Source organism: Zosterops lateralis, assembly GCF_965231275.1.
Source record: "Zosterops lateralis genome assembly, chromosome: 3".
NCBI lineage: Eukaryota > Metazoa > Chordata > Aves > Passeriformes > Zosteropidae > Zosterops > Zosterops lateralis.
The window spans coordinates 84,316,428-84,341,963 of NC_139764.1; the positions used below are offsets into that span (position 1 = coordinate 84,316,428).

General features: G+C 36.5%; 1 protein-coding gene across 8 annotated transcripts in view; it reads right to left on the reverse strand.

The window, feature by feature from the left end:
* Positions 1-25,536, reverse strand: part of SMAP1 (small ArfGAP 1) — a 115,630-nt gene that overhangs the window by 35,017 nt on the left and 55,077 nt on the right. For 4 of the 8 annotated variants that reach the window (XM_083857184.1, XM_083857186.1, XM_083857190.1 and 1 more), the window contains exons 5-6: positions 14,293-14,367; positions 10,103-10,186 (exon numbers count right to left, since the gene is read on the reverse strand). In XM_083857184.1, coding sequence (XP_083713310.1) covers positions 10,103-10,186; positions 14,293-14,367 — 159 coding nt within the window. The remainder of the gene's footprint in view (positions 1-10,102; positions 10,187-14,292; positions 14,368-25,536) is intronic. The other 4 variants (XM_083857189.1, XM_083857187.1, XM_083857185.1 and 1 more) reach the window with 3 other exon arrangements.

The window sequence follows — 25,536 nt, forward strand, 5'->3', positions numbered from 1 at the left end:
ATTTCCATACTCCCCTGGTTTGGTCTCTGTCACCTAAACATCCCATAATAAGCTGTGGTATTACCTGTCCCATCCCCAAATTCTTTTCTCTCTGCATCCCACAAGTCCTATATCCTATTATGCAATCACCCCTTGCACTCCTGGTACTCCTGGGAGAGAATCTTTTTCCTTGACCCACCTCACTACTTTCCTTCCATGTACTAGAAGGATATCATATCACTCACTCTCTTTTTACTGATTGGATTACTCCACTTCGCCCCCTGTTGTTGTTCATCTGATTCTTACAGTCTTTATGATCTAGCCAGTCTTACAACATCACACTGAATAGTGCTTCATATAAACAACCTCTGAGTTAGGACATTTTTACCCAGAGTGTTAGACTCATACTCAGTGCTGGTATCATTTCTATCATTATCACAAACAGTGTACTACAAACACTTTATGAAGTCTAAGCATTTCTCTAGAGATGCATTTGAAAAAGCTTCTCAGTTAGCTCCACAGAAATTCAATCTTCCCAGCGACAGCTAATCAGACTGAAATAGCCCCACAGGTTTATTTTTCTTATTTCTATATCAGCTTGTTACTTTCTTTAACTACTAGAGAAGTTAGGAGAGACCTGACTAGTACTTTATCATCCTCACATATATATACATAATTCTGTTTTACAAATGCAGAACTTAGTGAGAGGGAGAAATGTTTAATAAATACTTACACATCATTAGCTACATTAGTTTCTTCTGCCAGTCAAGGTACTTTTTCCTCAATTTTCTTCTTATTTCAAAGTTAATCACTTTGAAACAATTACTTTAAAAGCTAAGTAATTTTAACCTATCATATGCAATATCAAAATAGATTTCTCTTTACTTGGGCAAGCTCCATTTTCTGTGTCTTCATCCTCCATACCATCATAATATTTAATACGAACTATCAATAAGCACAGCAGCCTCCACCTCAACTAGAAATAAGTAAAGCATCTTTCTGCTTCTAATTCTCCAGTTTAAATAAATGTGAACCTATATGAAATTTCTGTGTCTTCTGAAATAGAATATTCAAACCATCCTTACAAAATGTAAAACCCTTTTACAGCTTTTATCTTTACAGCTTCAAAGCCTTTTATCTTCACAGCTTCAAAGATGTCAAAGGTTTAAAACTGGCCCTTCAGAGTGATATTATAAGGCCTCTGATTTGTTTGTTCAGTCATCCATTTCAGCATTTGTGCTAAGATTCAGCTCAACCTGTTTCATTTCCACTAAAATAATTTGCTTTTAAACCAAGGAAAAAGATATGCTGATACCTACTTACAGTGTAAAATGAGGGTTAAACAGGTAAGACAAAAAAACTGTACATTCTCTTGAGCAGAAGTCACTCTTGTTATGACACAGCGTAAAATACAGTTCCTGCCTAGAGACAAGCCTGCAGTATCTTACTCTGACATGAAGTACAATATTCTCAAGTTGAGAGACAATACTTGCTGAGCAGAGAGGCGGGACAGATTCATTTTGCAACAGTACAGTGGCGTGCCTGGTGACCAACCTCAGAAGTACCCCATTTTCTTCTAGCTGGAGGTACCAACTGTATAAAATAAAAATTTCAAGGAAAACTGAAACACAGGCTCATCCAGTTGCAATTCTTTTTTCAACAGAGCCAAGAGGCAATTCATTGCAGATGGGTTAATATTTCTAACTGATATATGAAAGGAATTTAGCATTAAAGAGCTGCCAGTTATTTGAACAACTAGGCAACTGGTAGCTTAATTTTCCATCATAGTTATCATCTGACAAAACTACCTAAAGTAAGGAACTTGTTTATTTCCTTCAAATTGTGCTGAAAGACTCTGCTTCTATCTTCGCTTGCTTCTACCTCTACCATAGCTACAGTGCTACTTTCCAACAACCTTTGAATTAACTTTGTGAAGACATAATTATGCAACAGTATGAATGCCAGAGTCATAAAAGGTTCCACACAACATTCATTGCCAAAAGCAACTACCAAAATGCAATAAATTCAACAGTCCAAAGAAATACTCTTTTTTAGCAAAAAGGTGCACAATCAATACCTAATGTCAACTACAAATTTTAACTGGAAGACAGACAAAGTTGTTGCATGACACTGGAAGATTGCATATTATTTACTATTATTATTATAGTCATCCATTTAAAGCTTAAGCTCATGTTGGAGATTTATTATTACCAGTGACATCTAAAATGATTTTTTATGAAAAGTGAGTCGGTATGTTTACTCCTCAGTGAGATCTGCACATGTGACAGGGTTTCCCATTATGCCATTCCCCTATCTTGATGGTCACACACCAGACTGAGATTAAGCACGTTCTAGTTTAAGCATGGTAAAATGAAACAAAACACACAAAAGCACTTGATTGCTTTACCCATGCTCCAATACTTGCATTATTTTAGGAAAACAAAAGAAGCCTATTATTCAAAACAAGGTAAGACTATTATTTTGAGCGACATTATTTAAATAAAAGTCTTTCTCCTCTTATCAGCTTCATCTTAGCCAATCCGTATCCTTCTTTACATTCAGTTCCATGTATCAGTACCACTTAGGTAAATGCATTGTGCATTTTGTTCCTGCACATTTGATTGATTGTACATAATCTCCTAACTAGTATTGTAATTTTTATAAAACTTTTTAGATGAAATTGTATATTTGCAGTTTTAATCATGCATGGTCCTGTGGTTTCAAATGTCTCAGAATGTCTTTTCTCTACAGACAGCATCTACCCATGGGAAGGGCTGATTTAGTACATGCTTGTTTAAATGTGTCCACCTAATTTTGTTCAATATAACAAATAAGTTCTTAATTGTCTCAAAGTCACCAGGAAAAAGCATGAAGCTTGTCACAAGCTGAAAATGCCATCTGTTAATAAGTTATTAACTGAAACCCAAGGCAGTCTTATTTTTTGAACCTGAATGGAGCAAAAGTGTAATAGGATCAATTACAAGTAAGCAAACTTAAAACAGCTTTCTCTTAAAAAGAGTTTGGCAATCTAAACAAAGGCAAATTTAACCAAAGCAGCCCGTACTCTAGTTTTTTCTCATTGTTTTTAGATTCCACTTGTATGGAATTTTTTAAATTTGCATTAAAATATTGCTCTGCTGCAGACCAGAGTTGAGAGTATCAAGCTGATACAGGGAACACACACTGGGCTGAAGAAAAAAAAAGTGATACCCTTCCCGAACGCTGACTCTTTTCCCAACATTAAAAAGATAAAAACTTCTCTCTTTTTTTTTTTTTTCTGACAAAAAAGGGGTTTCTTTCATTGCTTCTACCTGCAATATCTGTTTCTTAATTTCTTTGTCTACAACTGCAAATATGTAATAAGAACCATGACAGATTAATTTCATTAAGTAAGACTATTTTTCATGGCAATCCTCAAACAGAAGTCCTTTGTTACCTGCAAAAGGAATGAATAGCACCATTTTCAGAAGAATCTAATTTGATTTGCTTTCCTCCAGATTAGCATTATAAACAACCAAAGAACCCCAAATAATCTGATCTCTTCTGTAAGACAGAGAAGGTATGAGTGGAAATGTAAAACCAGACTGGGAGAGGTCCATAGACCGTAAAATGCAGACTGAGAGGACAAGAAGGCTTAAAACTCTTCACCCATTGTGGGGGTAGGAGGCAGGTCTTATCACATACTCCTAAATCCTGAGCTTTAATTCTTATCTGTTTAGTCTGAATTTATGAAAACAAGGACTAAGAGTATAAATAAGACTACGGATTCAACCAGAGAGCAAAACAGGTTTCTATTTTTCTGTTCCCAAGATATACATGATTTTTTAAAATTACAATTCAAAGTAATATTTCATTTTATATAAAAATCAAAAGGAAAAGGAATTTTAAAAAGAAATCAGGCAAATAGTGCTAAGATGTCTAGGGAAATGTTATTATCAACTGTTCAAGTGATGTAGCAAATTATCAACAATAAAGTATAAAACCAAAGAAAACATTTAGAATATTTATAATGGAATTCTGCATTTAAATTATCATTCAGGTCAATATTTGTGAATCCACTTTTTCCTGTAAGTTAGAAGTAAACACTTAAACAGACCACTTTCAACAAACTGGCATTTAGGTGGACACCAAGTATTCTGCAGGCTTTCATTTCTTCCATGCATTCTTACAGTGCTACTCAGTTTTAAAGAAGTGAAGAATACTAAAGCACTTTTGGCTCCAACTCATTTCTCCTCGTACAAAATTATTAGAATGATAACTCTGTAATACTTTGGAGAAGCAAATTACATCCCAGAGAAATAAGGGGTACTGATAGTTCCTCTTGCCTTGATTATCCAGGCAGGTTGGTTTTTGTTTTAGCTGTCATCGGGGGAAAACAAACACTTCATCTCAACAAGCTACGTTAAGTTCTTCCTATTTGGTTAAATGAGCATTTAACATATTGCTTTTTCTATATGAAGGGGAAAAGCTGCTAGTGTTACTTGTCCCCACTTTTGAGGGGTTCTCCACTACATTTTAAATGCAAATAAACCTATGTCTGTACCTCTGTAAAACAGGACATCTGGTGCTGCCTGGTACCAGCTGACTGAGAGGCAGCAGCTCACTGTTACTGCCAAGTTCAATCTGCCAATTTAGTCTTCATTTTGGGGAAGAAAACAGCATTTGATATACTACCATTGAAAAATAACCTCCAACTGACCCATTCCTGTTGCTTGAAATAACTTCATACAAAAACAAGAGCCAGTTTCAAATTCAAAATGCAATATAATAAAACAAACTAACTCACAGTGTCATTTTGAACTTCAGCTAATCAAGTGTAACTGCTGCAGTTCTTCAGAACCATTCATCATCCTTATATGTTCAGCAGAATGAAAAAATCTTTGAGTGTTGATATTAGTTTGCAAATGCATAAGTACTTAGTGAAGAAAAAGTAGCTCTTTATATCCTAACCATTTAACTTTACTGTCCCAGGAAAACACAATCTTGTCTTAAAGGGGTTTACTTCCATAACTTAGATGGTCCTCAACATTTTACAGTGAAAACATCACAATATTTTCATGATAGTACTCAACTCACATGAAACCCCTAAACTGAACAGTGGAGAAAGCTACACAGCACTGAACCCAAACACTTCCAAAACATTCAGTGTCATAGACTTAGCTGAACTTTCTAATTTTGGATATTAGAAATACTTACCAAGTTTTCCATGGAGAGTTTTCCAAATAACTTCTGGCTTAATTCTGGGTTATCAGCACTGTCTTACACCATGTTTTCATTATTAAAAATTAGACTACATAAAAAGTTGAATACTACAAAAATCTGAACATTTAGGCACAACAATTTTCTTCTTCTTTACTCTAGGAGCACTCCAGAGCCTCACAGCATCATGTCTAGTGATGCCTTTTTTATTTGAATTTGTACTGCAGAAGTACATAAACAAGTATGTCTTAAAAACTAAACGGTCCTGATTGCTCTGAAATTCAAGAAGTCATTCACATAGCGCAGTCTAATTTCTCTGTTCTAAATAGGGCAAAGCAAATGCCTTTACTAAATGAAATCATATTCCTTATACTCTTTGATTCCTTTTGAACAGTATTCCTCAGTTCACTCTAAGCTCTTGTTTATCCTTGGGGCACAGCCTCCCCAGTTCACACACTGGCCATGTCCCAGTCATGCCTCTGACTGCTCAGCCTGAATGACCTAAATGCACTTCATCTACTTTTCTGTGCTTCCTTACAGTGGAAAACAGGTACAAGGCAGATGGAGTGCACACAGAGCCTGCTCCAACCTGCTGCATGAAGAATAACATAGAGCTTACCTAAAGTGTTCCCCCTGTGCTCCAAGAAGAAACTTTGCCTAAACTATCTATACAGGTTAAATTTTATTTCAGAAAACTGCTATGAGGGTTTGAGAGCTGTCTCACGCACAAGTAGAATACTTATGCTACATATTATTTTTTAAATCACCAAATCATTTTAAATTGAACACATCCAATTACTGAAGGATGAACAAAAATTCTACTCACGATAGAAATAAAAAAGGAGTTCAGTGGTTTACTCTGTTCCTGAACAGAGGACTCGTTCTGTCAGCTTAAGCAGAAAAGAAAGAAAAAAAAAGAACCATGGCAGATTTGGGAAACTTCACTACCTTCAGCTGTGCAGAAGAGCAATTAATAAGAAGACAAAGCTCCTCATCAGCTGATGAAAGGGCAGGCAGGATGAAGTTTAAAAATGGCTAGCAAGAAAGTCTAGCTGTTTTTTCATGCTTATAAATGAAAGATTTTTTTTGTGTAGCTACCAACAAAAACATGTTTGGTATCCAAACTACAGACTTTCTTCCCCTCCCCATTAATAAAATGCACTATTACAACATGAGATTTACTTTATTAGGCAATTTAAAATCTCTTAATTGTCGGTTACAGAACATGTAAACTTACTTTCACTACATGACAGTCTGCCTTATGCTGTTATCCTGCTGTTGGCCCATAGGAAACATTAAGAAGCAGACATTTAGCTCAGTTTGATTATTTATTCCTGCAATTCAACACATTTTTATATTGCTAAAATTTGTGCTTCTGTTGCTTGCAAACAAGCCGGGCTTTGAGTGAACATACCAGCTTCAAATAACCTGGCCCCAGTTTTCATGTCATGAAAAACTAAGTAATAATTGTTACAGCAGTTATTTTGCAGTATTTTCCCTGTTTCTCCAAAGTAACTGTGAGGATAAGGTTTTTTTAGACAGAAGCACTAAGAAAACTTGAGATCTGCAATTGTGGAAACAGCACAGGGAGAGAGGCAGGAAAGACCCTGGGTAACTTATGCAAGTTTCTTAACTTTCTTCAGTTAGACTGAAAAAAATGTTACAGCTGCCAATAGCTGTAACAACTCTTTATTAAGAGTTCTGCAGATCTGATGTGGAACACCTCTTTGTTGGCTGCTTCCAATATAATGCTCATGACTGGACTAGACTCAATCAGCAGCTAACATAGTAAGATCTTGCTGTATTACAAATTACTCAGTAATCTCATCAGAGTAAGTGAACAGCCCAGAAAAATAGAGTCAAACAAGTATCCTTGCTACTCACTATTCTGCAGTAGCTCTCTCTGATCTTGAGGAAATCCTACACTGCATCTGAACTCTCCAATGTGAATGCTCATAAAAAAGTATTTCCCCCAAAACTCACTTCAAGCATATGATGATTCTTTACTGAAAAACAATTTCAGCAAGAAAACTCACTATTATTAGATCAGTTTGTTTATCAAAGAATTAAAATCAACAAAGTATATTTTATGCCATAATTACCTGACACATTAATGCAATATTGGGATCATGAGCTTATTAAACCAATGCTAGAAGCTTTCAGTAATATTTGAAAAGGCAAAGGAAATCACACTAGAAATTTAGCTTGCTAAAGGCTACGGATCAGTTAATGACAGGATCTAGTTAGTGGTAAGAGAAAGACTCACAAATGGATGTAGGAGCAAATTAGTCAGCTCTATGAAGCAGAGATAAGAACATGAGAATTGAATGTGAACATTTTAAATTTTTAGTATGTATATTCTCGTTTTAAGAGCTAAGAAATTTAATCTCAACAAAAGATAAAATCGAAGTCACTAGGAACTCAAGATTTGGAGGAGTACATGACACTTGAGAATAGATCTGAAGTTTTCTCTAGATTCATCTTTTTATCAGTTTAGTGCTGACACATTTTTTTCCACCTTTATTGATGCTTCTATAGGATAGCTAAAACACTGCTTGAATTACCTTAATCTAAAGGAAGTCTCGAAATTGTGACAGAACTGCCAACTGCTTGCTCACATATTTTTAATTCATTAACTTTCCAAGCCTGGAATAACTAGACTGGAGATAAACCATGCCTGTAGTAAAAGCAACCAGCAACTTTAAATATGAAGTATGCAGATTTCTCATATTGTTTCCTCCTCCAGGAACTGGGAAGAATAACCATCTACTGCTTGATGTGATTGCTGAAAACACAACAGTATGGTTAAGATGCCTGCACTCCCTGCTGATTCAAAAGGCAATATTTAAAAGATCCTATAGCCAGTCTCTACCTGGATGTGAAGTGTATCACTGTTACTGAAATACTAATGTTTATCAGCTCCCTAAAGCAGAATCACACCACAAAAGCAACAGTGTATTATTCCATGTGAATATTTCATTTCATTATTTCATTATTTCCATGAAAATAAAACCTTTCGGTTTTCTACGTCACCAACACAACAGCAGAAACAAATATATGATACAGCTCTCTTTCATTTGGACTACATAAAGCAACTAGACTTTTAAAATATATGAAGTTAACAGTCTAAAAGCAGTTTATTTTAAATGAATGATCCTTTAAAAGCCCAAGCTTGAAGAATGTCTTAAATTAAAAAGATGACACACAGATGAGTCCATTTGAGCAGTCAGTGCTGACACATTAATAATGAAATAAAATATGCTGCAGTACTTCAAACATTTTGCAGCTGTTACAACAGCATGATTATCTAATACAGATACATTTACCAAATTCCACATTTTGTAGTACAAGCATTTAAAATCAAAATACTTCTTTTTATTTTCCTAATCATAAACCTGTAATCTAATGACTTTTTAAATGTAAATCTAATCAGTGGCATTAGAACTGTTTTTTATTTCAAGTGGTAGGATAATCCCTCAGCTGTAACTATGCTATGTTGTCACTTCCCCTCACTTAACCAAATATTTCCAGGCAAATAACAAGTGTGTGTATCCTTATAAAGGGAAACCCTCTCTCCCAGTCCAAAACCAGATCTTTGGGCTCTAGAAAGTTACATTTCCAAACCACAGCAATGTTTTTAGCCTTTATAACTAAAGTTTATTATTATAAGGACCAAAATAAAACATTTAATTTGGCTGGGCACCTCATAAAGCTTCAGTAATCAATAATTCTAATATTTTTATTGTTGTCCATAAACTTACTTAAACCTTGTACCATACCAATAACAATAGCTCAGTGAAGCTTCACAAATTGTCGTAACTAAATCTGCTTCTGCACAAAATCATTCCAAACTTGCTTTATAATTTAAGAAAAATTATATTTGTATTGGAGAAGGGCTTTGTTTCCCCCTCCAAGTATGCACGCATACATTTTTGTATTTTGTTTTATTATGTAAAATGAAAAAAATACTTTATTTGGAAACTGAATTAGAAATACATATGCAATCATAGCCTGTGAACACACAACATTTCTCATAATTGTGATACACAACTCTCAGGGAATAAACTGACAGATGGAGACTCCAATGCATTCTGCAGACTGCACTACAGACCTGAACTTATTAATGAATTCACAAGATGGGAGAGACAACATCTGTATTAAAAGAATTTCATATATTTAATACTAAAATTACCCATTTCATTTTTGTTTAGTATTAACACTCTTCAGAAGTGCACATGAAATTTCAATTGTACCTACATTGGTAAGGCTGCTCATTATGCTTTAACATAGCTGTGGAAAGAAGCACCTTAAGCTGTTTGCTTGTCACCTTTTGTGAAACAATCTTATTTGCAAATTTTCAAGTTACTTAGAGCTACTAATTAAATTCTATGGATTATACATTTATGTTTAAAATGGATTAATTTATGAAAGACAGTATTAGATGATAATACAAGATTCAATCAAACTGACAATTTTCTGTGCAAGAATAGCAGTGGTCCATGACCCTGAGGTTAGCTCAGCTGGTCAGAGCACAGTGCCACCAACACCAAGGTTGGGGGGTCAATCCCCATACAGGCACTCAATAGCTGGACTTGATGACCCTTGTGGGTTCCTTCCAACTCAAGACTGTTCTGTGATCTTAAAATCCTTAATTAGATTTACAGTCTGAGCCTAAACTTTAACAAAGCTTAACAAATTACCCTCTTCTCTTAAACATATTTCCCATTATTTGGTCAAGCAAACAATTCATTAACCAGATTACAACTCATATACACATACACTCCTGTGTGTATACATATATAAACATATATACACATTGATTTTTTCCCCAAATCATACGCATTGATTTTTACCCCAAATCTCTGAATATATCTAATACTTTGTGCCATTTTTAAATAACTGGAAAAAAGGAAAGTCTTATTACCTTTTCAGCTGTTAACTGTTTTGATGGTTTTTCTGATTCTCTCTCTCTCTTTTTCTCTTCTTTCTTTTTTTCTTTTTCCTTCTGCTGAAAGAAAAAGAATTTAGCTAGTACCCAACTAGCAAATGTATTGAATGTCTATAGCCACACAAAGTATAAACAGAGATCTTCAGTTACTCCCTTTTAAATCAGAGTTTCTGCTTCTATCTGCTCTCCTTCCTGGAGTGACTAATTTTGCTCAAATACTAATAGTAAAAATACTACAACTTTTAGATTAAATTCAGGAAATTCACTTTTTCACCTGCTCATCTGCATTACTGCTTAATAAGCAGAAGGATAGAGAGCCAGTATTGCTTCTCCTAAGCTAAGCAGAGCTAATGAGAAAAAACAAAATCTACAAGTGAAGTATCTCTGTTAACTCATAGCCTCTGTGGGTAGATATCAGCTGCTTTGACCAAAGAACTAGACTAAGGTAAATTGCATGCTGCTTTCTGCAGAAAGGTACTAATTTTTAAAAGCTAATTCAGTAGCCTTAAAAAACACTACTGACTGTAAAAATGTTGCCTTGGGCCATATGACAGGCCAGCTGACTCATGAGACATTATGTTGTTCCAGAAAGTGAAAATACAAAGATCCCTTGACTTTGAATATATCATAATGAAATTACAGAAATTTCTTCACTTTAGTTTCTAATGAATGAATGTGCCAAAATTACTGACCCATCTGACTGAAGCAAAGCAGAAAATATTCCTTAAGGAATAATATGAAGATACATACTTTCTAGGATAGCAATTGCTTTGACAAAGTGTTAGTCTGCCTGCATTTACCTTATACAACTACAGTGCAGTACTACTGAGTATATTTGAACACTAAATGGATGAAACAAGGGTTTACCATCTGTAATAAAGACAATGAAACAGTAGCTCCTAAATGTTCTTTCAGCCATTAGACTTGTACCCGTTTGTTCAAAGCTTCAAAACAGCCTTGTTGCAGAAAACACTACTGTTTACAAGTTTCCAAATATTAGGAGGAAGGTTGAGAAGCTAGATCTGTTCATGCAGCTCCAGTATTAAAAATAAAACAGTTAATAGTTTGTGTCAGTAAGAAATGCTAGTGGGTTGGGTTTTTTTTAACATTCAGTATACACAATTTAAAATTTTTATAGCATGGCATTTACTCAATATAGTTCTAACACTCAGATATTGGGGTTTTCTTGCTGGTGGATTGTTTTTTTTTTTTTTTTAATGGAGGTGACTGGGTGCAGGGGGATCCAAGTCACATTCTTCAAAACTTCCAGTAATCCATTTTCGACCTTTAACGGCACTTATCAGATGGATTGGGGCTACTCAAGTCCCAGCTAAACCATGTTAATTATTTCATCAGGCATTAACCTGAACACTCAGTTCCGGGAAAACGAGATTATCACGCCAAGCTTACAAGCATCAGAAAGCAATGACCACAGTCATGAAAACCCAGTAGGGGAACCTGCAACATCTGTTTTGATGAAAAGAAACAAGAGACCTACTTAGATTTCACTGAATATAAGAACATAAAAGTGAACAGAGTGGTCCAAACTAGAGGCCTTGCCAATACAGCATCTCACCTGTGGTAGTACAAGGTGTTCAAGAAATGTCTGTATGACTGGGACAAGTATAGAGCAATATTTTCTTTTGAGGTCACATAACAACCCAAGACTTGCAGTCTTATTGAACTAGGATTACAAATGCATAGCCATGCTTTTCCACGAAGCTCAGCTTTTCCTCCATTACTGTTTCACTGACCCTAGTACCAACCTGAATCCTAAAATACACATAAATTACACTGTCAGAACAACAACAACTTTTTGAAAAGTCTTTCATTTTCTGTTCCCACATCCCATTCCAACCTTCTCACCCGTGGAAACTTAGACAACTGCATAAAAAGAAGTATGACCAGCAGGTCAAGGGACAATGATTCTCCTTGCCTGCTTTGCTCTCACAGACCCTGCCTCTGCAGTTGGGATCCCCAACATCAGAAGGACATGGATCCACTGCAGCCCAGAGAAGGGCCACAAAAATGGCTGAGGGCTGGAACACCTCTCTCTGAAGACAGGCTGAGAAAATTGGGTTTGTCTGAGTCTGGAGAAGAAAGAAGACTCAAGAGACACTTTATAGCAGTCTTCCTATAGTAGTACCTAAAGGAAGCTTCAGGAACAATGGATAAGGACTCTATGAGGACAGTGACAGGAGAAGGGGAATGGCTTTAAAGCAAAAGAGGGCAGGTTTAGACTAGATACTAGGAAGAATTTCTTTACGGTGAGGATGGTGAGGCATTGGAACAAATTGTCCAGAGAGGCTGTGGATGCCTCATCCCTGGAAGCGTTCAAGGCCAGGTTGGATGGGGTTTTGAGAAACCTGGTCTAGTGGAAGGTGTCCCTGTCCATAGCAGAGGGTTAGAACTACAAGATCTTTAAGGGCCCTTCCAACTCAAACCGTTCTATGATTCTACATACAATTCTATGATTGGATTTCTCTTGTCCTAAGAAAGGTTGTTTGAAGTGTCATATAAGTACTCTTACTTTTCAACCACAGTACCTTAAATTTCCTTGAATATGTTTAAGTGAAAGCAGAGTTAAAGTTTTTGCATTTTTTCAGTATGTCCTGATTTCCAGTTTGACTTCATTCAACATTTTTTAAAGTATGTTTTGTCAAAGAAACCTCACTTCTGGAGTAAAAAGGAAACATTTATTTTTCAAGACTTCAAGAACAAGGAGGGTTTGCAGCAAGTTTCATAGGGCAAACACTCCATAAAGGTGACCAAATATAAATATATGCCTCTTATTGCCCTTAACAAATCTTTGAAAGCTTAATAGTGAACATATTAAGACTTAAAATAAACTGTATGTTTCTACCTCCACACCTCACAGAGTCTACAGAAACAGTCTTGATTCCCAACTTTATTTTCATTTATTTAGTTTTCACTGTGGACTTGAAAACCTGCAAGTCCTTCATCTTCACACTTCCTGATTTCAATAGTCAAGCTTTCTGCCTCAGCTCCATTAGATAAAATGAATTCAGACTAAATGAAAACACTTCTCAGATGTTGCATTCACACCAGAACTTCAACTCAAGTGTTTCATTACTTGCAAAAGCACTCAAAAAGCACTATGAAGATAATAAAATTAAATTGACTTTATATTGGTCTTAAATTCTAAGCAAAGATTATTAAATTTTTTTCAAGTTTCATTTCTTATAACATGGTGTACTAGTTACTCAGAAGAACTTTCAAATGCGAATGCACCAACAGAGGTGAATAAGAAAGTAAAGGCAAATTTCATTCTTAGTGACTGCTGCTACTCCTGGTACAACTTAAAACATACGACAAATTCAAGAAGGCTTGTGGTCCTACTCCATGTGACACTATCATTTAAATTTTAATTAATGTTTAAATATAGCTGAACTAAAATAATTTATAACTTCTATCCAAATTTTCTACATTTAGAAGGAAAAAGCTTGTTTTATGTTCACATCATAAATTATTTCATCTACTATATAGTCTCAATTTAGAGTAAAGTATCCAAAAGAACCTAACACTGGACATTCATGTTCTAAAAATGCATTTTATTATTGTTGCAAATTGTGACACTTACTGAAAGTTGATATAAATGATGCCTCATCAACTACTTGCTTGTGTGTTATGTTTTTCAAAGACCCATCTAAACAGTAAATGTCTTAGCACACACACATTTCCCAGCCAGAAGAGATATTAAAACCAGTATGAGTCAAATCAATTCTATATTTATCTCCAAGGAGAATTAACTAAATAGCTGGACAATATTGATAATTTAGAATCTGGAAGAAGCAAGTAATAAAAAAAACAAGGTATCAGAAATTCCTGATGAGACAGGACAGTATCCCTCATGCCCATTAGCTGGGAATTAAGTGGGTTTTCCACTGTTTTGTGACACTAAATCAGAAGATAACCAGAATTTTGACATATAAACACCAAGAGGTAACAACCACATATACACTTTGCAGTTGTATTGGCTGTTTTCATTTAGCTAGTCCAAGAAAAAAAGAGAGAAGTATTTCAAATGTGTGAAGTATTAACAGCAAGTCAAACTCTCAAGTTACCTCAGTGAAATTACTCTACAGACATGTAAACATTTGTGCAAAGCAGTAACCTGATAAGAGTTACACCCAAAATCAATATACCTCTGCTTTGCTCTTCTCAGCAGCAGCTTGCAGAGAAGGAGAGGATGCCAAAGGCTGAGCAGCATCAGATGATATCTGTACAAAACAGAGGAAAGAAATGAGAAAGAAAATAAGCAAGAACAGCTGGGAAGGGAGGCAGCAGAGGCCACTAAGAGACATGAATTTAATTTATTTTTTTTTTCAATAATCTTGGTGGTAGTGGTTTCACAACATAGAAGAAACATAAAGAAGAAACAAAGGGTTTGGGTTTTTTCTGAGTACAAAATTTTAAAGAAATGTTTCAGGTAGGAAAGTGTGACTTATAATGAAATTCACTAGGACAGAATATAAGGAAATGAACCTGGATAAGATCATATCAAAGGCCTAAGAAAATAATTAGGTTTTATCCATTGTTCAATTTTTATCCAGTGTAACACTTCTGAAATATTAATGTCCTGAAGCATGAAGGCAGACTGTCCCAGAGGAGGGGGGGGGGAGAAGACAGTGCCTTTGTTCTTGTTCAATGTAACAGAATGTTTTTATTAAGAGGAATGCAAAATAACTCTGAAAGTTATATGTTAATTAAAGTTCTAATCAACTCTTCTCTAAGAGCACTTCAAGTACATAAAGAGCTTAGGGTTAACATAAAGCCACATCTTAGTAGCAGTTTGAAGGATCTCAGACAAATGACACCTTCTTTTCTAGGAATTGGTATGTAAAGTTGCTATAAACACCACCAGACTTCCAGAGTTCTCCAAAAGGTGTAAGTTAAATATGCAATAGATATTGTTTGCTCAAAAAAACAGGATTTCTCTAAAGGCATTTTCATACATCTTCCTATGCCATTTTTAAATGCATAGCTGATCACTTTAATGGAAACATTATCTTTCTATTCCCCTTATTATAAAAATGCAACTGAAATGCATTTTCCAAATATGTAGAAGATCTTCAGAGCTATAAAGCTGACACTTCTACACTGTTTTGTATCACCTCTATTATCTAGAAGGAAAACTTAGAAATAAATGAAGCGATAACAGAGTAGGTCATTATGTTGGACCAAAATAAGCAATTTAAATGACATGTTTTTACTTAGTTTAAAAAAAAGTAGCTTGCACTACATGGATAGAAAAGCTGATAAAAAAACTCCATCATATCTTATGTCTAAATACCACATATTTCTTACAGAAAATCCTACCAGCTTTCTTACTTATACAGCTAGAATGTTAATAGAATTTACATATTTAGTATTTTCACAAAGTCAGAAACTGTGTCTATGCTGCAAGGTGGTGCAGAGCTGCAGGAAAGATATTTATAAGGTTTAATTTTTAAAAATTTTACCTGCAGAAATGTGGAACAGAATTCTTATTTGTTAAATTTACTGTTTTAAAATCCTCGGGTTATTAGCAGAGTTATGGATACACCTGCTGCAATGATGCAGTTTTGCAAACAGTAGCATTCTGTTGCTATAGGAACATTTCGATCCTGTTTATTCCAACTGCACCACATTGTAACCAAATAATGTCAGAAAAATTATTAGGTAACTACACGATATATTGAACTATGTACTCTAACATCAGGCTTCTGCATCTTCAACTGAGTAAAAATAAGTAAAATTCTGATAATGACTCATCTGAGGTATACTTTCAAGCTGCTAACAAGTGAGATTTTTCATTTGGGTTTGGAGTTTTTTTCATCCTTTTGTATACTTCAGATTTTAGGAGAATTTAAGCTTGATAGCTCTCATAGGTGAACAGCAGGTAACAGCTACTCGCCACACAGAATAAGGAAAGCAGAGTTTCATTTGGGGCCTAGGAGGAAATTCAGCACTGCAGGTGTTTGTCAATTTCCATCCTCCCCTAATAGTTCTCAGTCTTCAAATCTTCTTCATAATATAAAGGATTATCTAACCTAGAAGAAGGTAATCCTATGAAGGCCTAAAGCAATTATTATAGTTTTGCCAATCAAGTAATGGAATCAAAGAACCAATGAAGAAGTGTCATGCAAGCCATAGGCATGACACAGAGTAGAAAAGCACTTGCTGTCTAGCCTGGGATATGGAACAGGATGTACAAGTTGAGAAATGCCCAAGCATAACATTTAAAGACAATAAGCATCACTACAACCAGTTCAGGCAAAAAAGAGCACTTGAAAGCACACTTCACACATGCAAATATTCAACTAAGCAAGAGAACAAGACGTAGGACTGAAGCTAATCTTTAAGAGAAAACACATTACAATGTATAAAGAACAGATTAAGTTTATATAATGAAAGCAACAGCACAAGGTTGAGCTGCTGAACAGCTTTATCACCACTGCATCATGTTGAATTTATTATCTATCAGGCTGCACTAGATAAACAAAGCTGAATGAAAAAATCAAATCAAACCGAGTGGCTAGACAAAGCTAAACATGTAAATATCATCTACCTAGAATTTTGCAAAGGCTTTGACATCATTTTCCAGAGCATTCTCCTGGAGGAACTTGCTGCTCATGGCTTAGACACGTGCACTATTCTCTAGGTAATATGGGCTGGGTGGCTGGGCCCAGAGAGCAGTGATGAATGGAGTCACAACCAAAGAGTGGATGGTCACTAGTGGGGTTCCCTAGGGTTTAGTATTGGGGCCAGTTCTTCTTAATATCTTTCTTTATCCAGGATCTGGATGAGGGGATGGAGCGCATCATCATTCATTTTACAGATGTCACCAAGATGGGCAGGAGGGCTGATCTGCTAAAGGACAGGAAGGCCCCACAGAGGGATCTGGACAGGCTTGACCAATGGCCCAAGGCCAACAGTACATGGTTCAACATGGTGAAGTTCCAGGTCTTGCACTTGGGACTTCTGGGGATAAGTGACTGGAAAACTGCCCTGGGGGAAAAGGATCTGGCAATGCTGGTTGATAGCCACCTAAATTTCCCCATTGAAATCCAAGAAACAATTTCCAACCCTATTCCAGAATCCAAGTGAAAAAGTACACAATGATCTACTCTGACAAAACGTTTGCTCAATGCTCTGGAAAGCAGTCACCTCAGACATCTTTGATTATTGGCACCCTAAAATATCAAATAAAATTAGAGGTGACCTCTGTAACAAATCATACATACTGCTAGAAAAAGAATAAAGTTGCGTGATTGTGTGTATTACCAAAGTACTGCAGAATGACTACCAGCATATTAATATATAATTTTAACTTTTAACTTAGGAGTAGTTACATCTTTTGATTAAGAAATTAATTCAGAATTGCCTAAAACAAAGAATGATGGCAAGGAGCTGTTTCTTAAGTTTTCATATTTCTCATTTTTCCACAAAATTTTGATCACATTTCAGACCAGAAGACTTGCAGTCATTTAATTTTTAGCAATTCTTGAATCTCCTTCCATTGTTTGTGTTTTGTGACTCCTTTCTAGAAAGATGATACAGCAAAAATAACCATTTTGCATAATGAAATTCAATACTCTCTTTAAAGCATCTGGTACCTTTAGTGCTGAGCAAGAAATTACATACACATGCAACAGTACTGTAAGATTTCAGTTTCAACTGTGCTCTGTGAGAAACCCCTTGGTGCATTAAAAAAGAACAGAAAAGAAAGAATCTGCAGATTTAGAGTCCTGTTCCTGGCCCCTTTTACATATAAATGTGTTACCTGTTCTCATTTTCCTCCCTAAAACATTTCTGTATTATCTGTTATTACTTAGTGGTGGCACTATCCAATACATGCTAAGTTAACAGTTTGTGTAAAAGCAACAATACAAACAGTAGTTGGCCCAATGTCTTGATGCAGACTGTTGACCAGACTACTATTCCAAGTAAAAAAAAGTAAACTTTAAACAAGAACTAAATGAAGTTATCAGCAAACATAACATACAAAAACTAAGAATGTTTTTACTTTAGTTTGTACTGACATGTTTGTGATGCTACATAACAGTCATACAAATACTATCGGTCATTAAGGTGTAAATACTTTATTAAGTTTTCATGTGCTTTTATTTGTAGTTTTTCCAAAATCCTGCATTGATGTAATGCATGTCATTATTGAGCCTTTTATTAAAAAGGATTCAAGTTGAAGCTTTATAAGCCTACACTAAGTTTCCATTTAAATATGAAACGCAAGGTGCTATCACGCAGAAGATTCAAGACATTAAAGAATGAGCATGTTATCAAACCACTCAGGAAGTCTGCAGCTGAACCAAATACAAAAGTGCCCTCGAGTGGCCAGTTTATACACACACAATATGCAGGAAAACAGGCTAAATGAAGAGGACTATTCTATTCTATTTCCTTTGATAGGTTTTAAGTTTAGCTGCTACGTATGTTGCTCTTATTTCAGCAGACATTTGACTTTATTACAATATATCTCCAACAAATGTTGACAATATTAAAATCAGTAATTTATCCTAAAGCAGTAGCAATTACAGACTGCTAGTAGATGGATATAAATACACAAATCAATTGCTTGACATTTTTTAAAGAGGTCTGTTTTTGAAAGACTGAAAGAAGCATAAGAATACTAACCTACTATTAACAACACTTACACCTATGACTTTTTGGAAGTTCTTAAGGCTAACTAGCAAGGCATTTTTTAAATTACTAAAATGTCTCCCAGTGCTGGTTTTGGTTGAGGTAAGAGTTAATTTTCTTCACAGCGGCGAGTAAAGGGCTGTGTTTTGGATTTGTGCTGAATGCAGGGTTGATTAATTATAGAGATGTTTTTGTTATTGTTGGGCAGGGCTTACCCAGAGCCAAGGCCTTTTCTGCTTTTCACACTACCAGCCTGGTGAGGAGTTGGGGCTGCATGGGAGGTTGGGAGGAGACACAGCCAGGACAGGTGACACAAACTGACCTAAGGGATATTCCATAACACACGACATCATGCTCAGTATATAAGGTGTGGGGAAGAAAAAGGAAGGGGGACATTTAGAGTGAAGCCATCTGTCTCCCTGAGTCACCATTACACGTGAGATGGCTGAACACCTGCCTGCCCTCGGGAAGCAGTGAATTAATTCCTTGTTTTGCTTTGCTTGTATGCATGGCTTTTGTTTTCCCTATTAAGCTGTCTTTATCTCACCCCACAAGTTTTCTGGATTTTACCCTTTTCAAATTCTCTTTGCAGTCCTGCTGGTGGCAGAGTGAGCAAGCAGCTGCATAGCACTTGGCTGCTGAGTGGGGTGAAACCACAGTGCTCCCCTATTCTATGCTGTAATACTGGACATCCCTGTGAGAGATTCAGAGTCCCGTGTTGCACAAAACAGAGCAGTGGTGGCTATGAAAGAAGCCAGTACTGCTCTTCTGTCAATATCATGAATACGCTCAGCACTCCTCCATCTCTTCAGTTACCATCCTAATTAGAAGAAGAGATGAAACTTATACATAAGCCAGTTGTAGTCCTGAACATCTGCACAGCTATAGGCATTTGTAACATTTACACCAGAGACACAATTATACACTGTTCTGGGAAATACAGATACATGTAATAGACTTGAGAACAATTTTTTTTTCCCAACTCTAACCCAGAACACTCTTGTTGCCCACTTTTTTTCAGATTATTTGTCTTCTCCTTTCAATAATCACCTCTGTGAGATACGACAGAGAGTCGCCATGGCTTAGTTAAGTGTTGACACTGGATAAACAAACCAGATGCTTTTAATGTCTTACTGAATTGCTCTCCATTTCTCCTGTCCAGCCTAACCAGTGTTTTCTGCATTTGTTCCAGGGAAAATTGTCTTTAGTGAGAACTTCCCTGCATTTCAGAAAAAATACCCTCTTTTCCCCTAAGTGGCTTGCTCTGCTGCATGCAAGATCATTTACATTTTCATGATCCATGTTAAATTGGCAAGGTAGGCACTAGAGATTTCATCTTTGGCAAAGTTTTGTTTACTTGGACATAGCAACTTGCAGCTATGTGGCCCAGCTGTGTGAAGTACTCCTTGAAGTACTTTTGGAAGTGGGGAAAACAAGATCCTGGAATGTGGGAGCTACTGGGAATGCAGCTGGCTTACTGAAAATCCAGTCTGGCTTCTCCAGCTCCTTCATCTATTCCACTGCTTGGCAAAGTGCTGCTGAAGGGCCGTCACTTGTGGTACACCCAGGCATTGATACTGGGGCAAACACTATTTAACTTCTTAAGTAACGAGCCATGCAGTGGGGCAGAGTACAGGTTTGCAAAGGGTACAAACAGGAAGAGTGGTTCATGCACAGTAGAGGTGTACTGCAATTCAGAGCACCACTGACAGGATGGACCATCAGGAATCACCTGACGTCCAAAGGAAAGCCCTAAGTCTTGCACCTGGGGAGGAATAACTCCGTGCACCAGTATAGGGTCAGTATCAAGTGGATGGAAAGCAGATTTGCAGGAAAGGACCTGGAGATCCTGGTGGACAAGCTGGACATGAGCTTGCAAAATGGCAAATTCTGGGCTCACAAGTACAAGAGAGACAAGCACCCCCTGGAGCAAGTCCAGCAAAGACACATTAAAATGATTAAAGATGATGTGGCACTCCATGCCATGATCTAGTTGAGGTGTTAAGGGCATGGGCTGGACTTGAGGATCTTGAAGGTCTCTTCCAACCTAGAAATTCTGTGATTCTGTGACTGGAGCATCTTTCAGACAAGGAAAGGCTTAGTGAGTTCAGATTGTTTAGACTGGAGGAAAGAAAACTGAGGGACAGGGAATGAGCAGGGAACAAAGACTAAAGCAGACAAACTGCTGCCTGTGACATCCAGAAACAGGACCAAGAGCATAAACTGAAACAAAGGAAACTCCATTGAAACATAAGAATAAATTTCTTTCTTTTACTGTGAAGGCAGTTGAATACTGGAACAGGTAGCCCAGAGAGGTCATGGAGTCTCCAGTCCTGGAGACATACAAAACTCAATTGTACAGAAGACTCAACCACCTGTTCTAGATGACATTTACTTGGAGCAGGATGAGGTCCAAGGGCTGCTTCCAACCCCAGGTATCCTGCAAATAATATAATTTAACCCATTCTAACAAAATTATCTTAAAAATAATTTACCCTCCTTTCCCTATCCTTGCCTTCAAGTCATAATTCTTGTAGGGTACATCACTGCTCCCTATAGATACCTATCTCGACTAGCATATTTTAAAAACACTTCCTATCAGTTGATTTCAAAGTTTTTCATAGACCACAAAAAAACCCAGTAGGTTACCTGCACTTTTGGGAGAGGTAACTGGTAACCACTCCCTCCACAGTAACAACTGAATGCTGGCTACTATAAACTGAAATGTTGATGTGCCCTTTCATACCCCAATTTGTACATCTTAAGATGCCTACCTAACTTATTTTAGTGCAGTATCCTTTAAGATAACTTTTTGTGAAGTGTGCCATCACAATCTCTAAATGCACATCACATTTTAGCTAGTTGCCTAAGTTCATACTTCTTAAATTATACACAATGTCTTAGGAAAACATGGAAAATGTAGACCCATAATTCTTTTTCTTCAGTGAACTTAAGAGTTACATGAAACTTCTGCTCCATACATAATTCACACCCTTTCTTAAATACAGAAACTTCGTTTCCTATTCTCTAAACATTGTCAGGATGTGATAATATATTCCCACTTCATGTAGTGGAATGGACTGTACCAGATTATAATTTTTGAGATTTAAAGTATTTGAAATCTACTTTGGCTGAGTCACCATCCACCCTGAATAAGATGATTCCTATATGCATTCTCCTATATACTTATTTTTATTAAAAGCTGCAGAGATTGTTTATGATGATACCTACACAGCTAACATTTATCCTCACTCAGCACAGCGAACTCACTGCTCTTCCTCATTACTTGTCTATAAGGGTCATTGTATTAGATAAAAAATAAACAATAGTTGAAGAAAGACTGTTTTTCACAGGTTTTGTTTTACATGAAAGAGGTTGTGCTAATTTTTTTTTTTTAATTACGAAAGTACGACAGCTTCAAACTTGATTTCCTGAATCTCTGTGCAACTTTAGCAAATTCTTAATTTAGCAGCATGTAGATATGGTCAAATTCAATTATTATGGTTGTGAACCAGAAAAAACTTCTTTAGTGCAGTCCTGTGTCTCAAGGAGTAACCCCAGCAGTTCCTACTGCATATTCTATACAGATTTTACTCTTTCTGGAAGCTTGGTTCTAAAAATTACATATTTCCTCTTTATTTACTAATAAACTGTAATGATCTACTTCAAAGCTGAAGTCCTCTAGGCTAGTAATTTTGGAAGATTCTTACTAACTCCAAAAAACCTAAAACAAGCAGGATTTGCCATTTCTCTTGGCCACTGAATCTAAGATCATGAGCCTCATTAACAACTGTTCCTCCACCAAACCAGTTACATTGCTCTGATAAGTATTTGGGACTCAATACAGAAATTTTCAGTCAAGATGATTATTCTGTTCAGATATTACTTTCATAAAAACCCACACTCCAGAGCATTTCTCCATGGTTCATATTTGCTTCACTTATATTTACTGCAACCATTCTGAAAAAATCCACCAAGTCATTTATTCAAGAACACAAGTTCAGATTCTTGGAGAAAAGTGTTTGTATATAATCTGTGCTCTTTGTATATAATCTGTTTGTATATAATCTGTGCTCTTTTAAGAGTGTTCCGGACACAATAAATGAAAAGAATATAAGCATTTTTATGAGAGTCCAAAGCAAACAAAAGATTTAACTGTCTTCAAGACTAAGACGGCTACAAACAAAACTGTTCTACATGCTTTACCCTTGAAAAGCTCATGAACCCGCCAAAATCACACTACGAGAAGTATTGTACTGCATGTTTTAAAATAATCTATTCAAAACAACTTTATGCTATGGGAAGCTTTTACCACAAGCAACCAAGCAACTTGCAATGGTAGATGAAATCTGGGAAAGCCTCTTAAATTTTCACATGCCACCTCAGTGAAATTACCACATTAAGGAAAGTGACCCTTTGGCATTGCAACCCTCCTTCTGCACTTCTGCATCACCTGCTTATACCTGAAGGGATTCATTTTACCAAAAGACAATGTATCTATGCACCTCTAACTTAAATTAGTCCTAATTCATGCTGAAGGCATTTCCATTTCAAAGGTGGTAACAAAAAGTATGCTAAAAATTTCATATGTCTCACCAAGAATACTAATTTTGATTAAAAATAAGGTACAAGGTGCTCTTTGCATAGTAAGTACAGTAAAGAAATTTTCCAGAAGAGTTGGTCATGGTATAGCACTGACATCCCACAGCAACAGTTCACAAGAACTGTTTTCATTCACTATTATTCATCAAAGTATTGTACCAGCAAGTACAATTTGATGCTACCAAAACATTTGGTGGGGGCTGAAGGCGGGAAATTTCACCTTTCTCCACAGCTGCCCCTCAATTCCCAGGGAATTTCATCCACCCTCTAGCAGAATAGAAAGAGGGAAGGTGGCTCAGATGTCATTAGGACTGCAAAACAAAAGCTTTAAAATCTGTCACCAACCTCCTGCACAGAGGCATGGAAAAATGCACTTTTCTCACTCCATATTCCTCAAACTTCCCACAGACCCCCACGTGCTGGAAGCATAGAATAACCTCCCCTCTTCTCTGCCAACAGTACTCAAAAGCATAAATGCAGAGTACCAGACAAGCAGAATGGAGGCTCAGCTTCACCTTTTCTTCTTCTTCCTTGTCAGGGCCAGGCCCAGGCCCAGTAGAAAGACAATCACAGACCACCAGTTGCTACACTGAGCTGGGCCAGGGCCAAAGTCAGTAAGGATAACCCAGCACAAGCATCAGACAACGACTGTAGGTGCTACACTAGTCCAGCTCATTTACTATGGTGTACTTTTAGGATCTGCCATAACTGTGACTACGGATTCTCCACCTCAGACCTGATGCCTTGTGGTCTTGAAGAAACACAGGTGACTCTGAATGCGCACGAGTCATCTACTGCTAAAATGTTGAACGATCAGATTTTGTTCCCAGAAAGATTATGCCATTTACACTAGTCAATGAAAGAAAAGCCCAAGCAGGAAGAAAGCACTCAGCAGTAACATGTATCTCTTCAGCTTCTCTGGATTCTACCCTTCCTGCTGTGGCAGGTGATTGATCTTATTCTGCAATATGATAAAGCAAAATCTGATTACTCCTTCAAACATATTAAGGCAGGAGTGAACTGCTACATTAGATATCAAGGTTCTCTGCTTAGAAAGATCTTGAGTGTCTTTAGAACTTTTTTAAGAAGTGTAATTTTAAACTCTTCTTCCTACTTTCTATTTTCAAATAAAAGTAAAGAAGGGTAACCTATTTGTAATTCAAACCGCAGCCATGTTTTACTATCTTAAGAGAAGCAACTTTCTCCCATTTCATCAGTACTTAATGACATACCCTTCTGTACTTTCCAGGTGTGCTTTTTTTTACCCTTCTAAAATGAAATCATTATTCAAAGATCCATTTTCTCAAATAGGAAATGCAGCGTGAACTCTCATGCTTACTCCTACACTTGCACTTGTCCCTGTCAAAGTGACAGGGACTCTACTCTTTACTACTCTACCTATTAAGGCAGAATAGTAAAGGTACGTGTTAGGCCATACTTAAATAAAGCAGGTACAGAGCTAGGTATGTTTAAGCACAAATACAACTATATAAAGAAAAATGTATGAACTAGATTATATATCCCAGAAACAGATGTATCAAAAAACAAACAAAACCTAACAAGACTCTGAACGTCAGTAAAGGTTCAAATTCTCCAAACTCCCTTGCTTGCCAGAGAAGCACTTGCCGACTTACTGTAGTGAACACACAGGTACAGGATTTAACAGCAGGCTCATCGTATTGCCTTGTGTTTACTACTACAGTGTACCTCACCACAAGCAACAGTCTGGAATTCTGCAAAAGAAAGGCTCAAAACACCCTAGGATTTCTCATCAAGGTTTACAGACAATGAAGGAAGATCATGTCACCAGAAATAGTAATCCTGTCTTACCCCTGTAACATGGAAAAAGATAAATAAAGACTCAAACAATACTGTTAAAGAACTACTCAATGAGTGAAAAACACAACATAAATACAATATAACATAAATAAGCTACCTGTTGGATCATAATGCTTTACTGATGTAAATGTAATAGACAATGTAGGTAAAATTTATGGAACCTAGGAATAGTCTTCAAAAGACAGAGGAGAAAGCACTTAGCTCTGAGTCAAAAGATTTTCATCTGTAGAAGACATTTTAACATGCATAATATTTGCTACATTTCTCTTATACAGCTTAAAAAAAAAGTGACAGAATTCTTGGTTAAA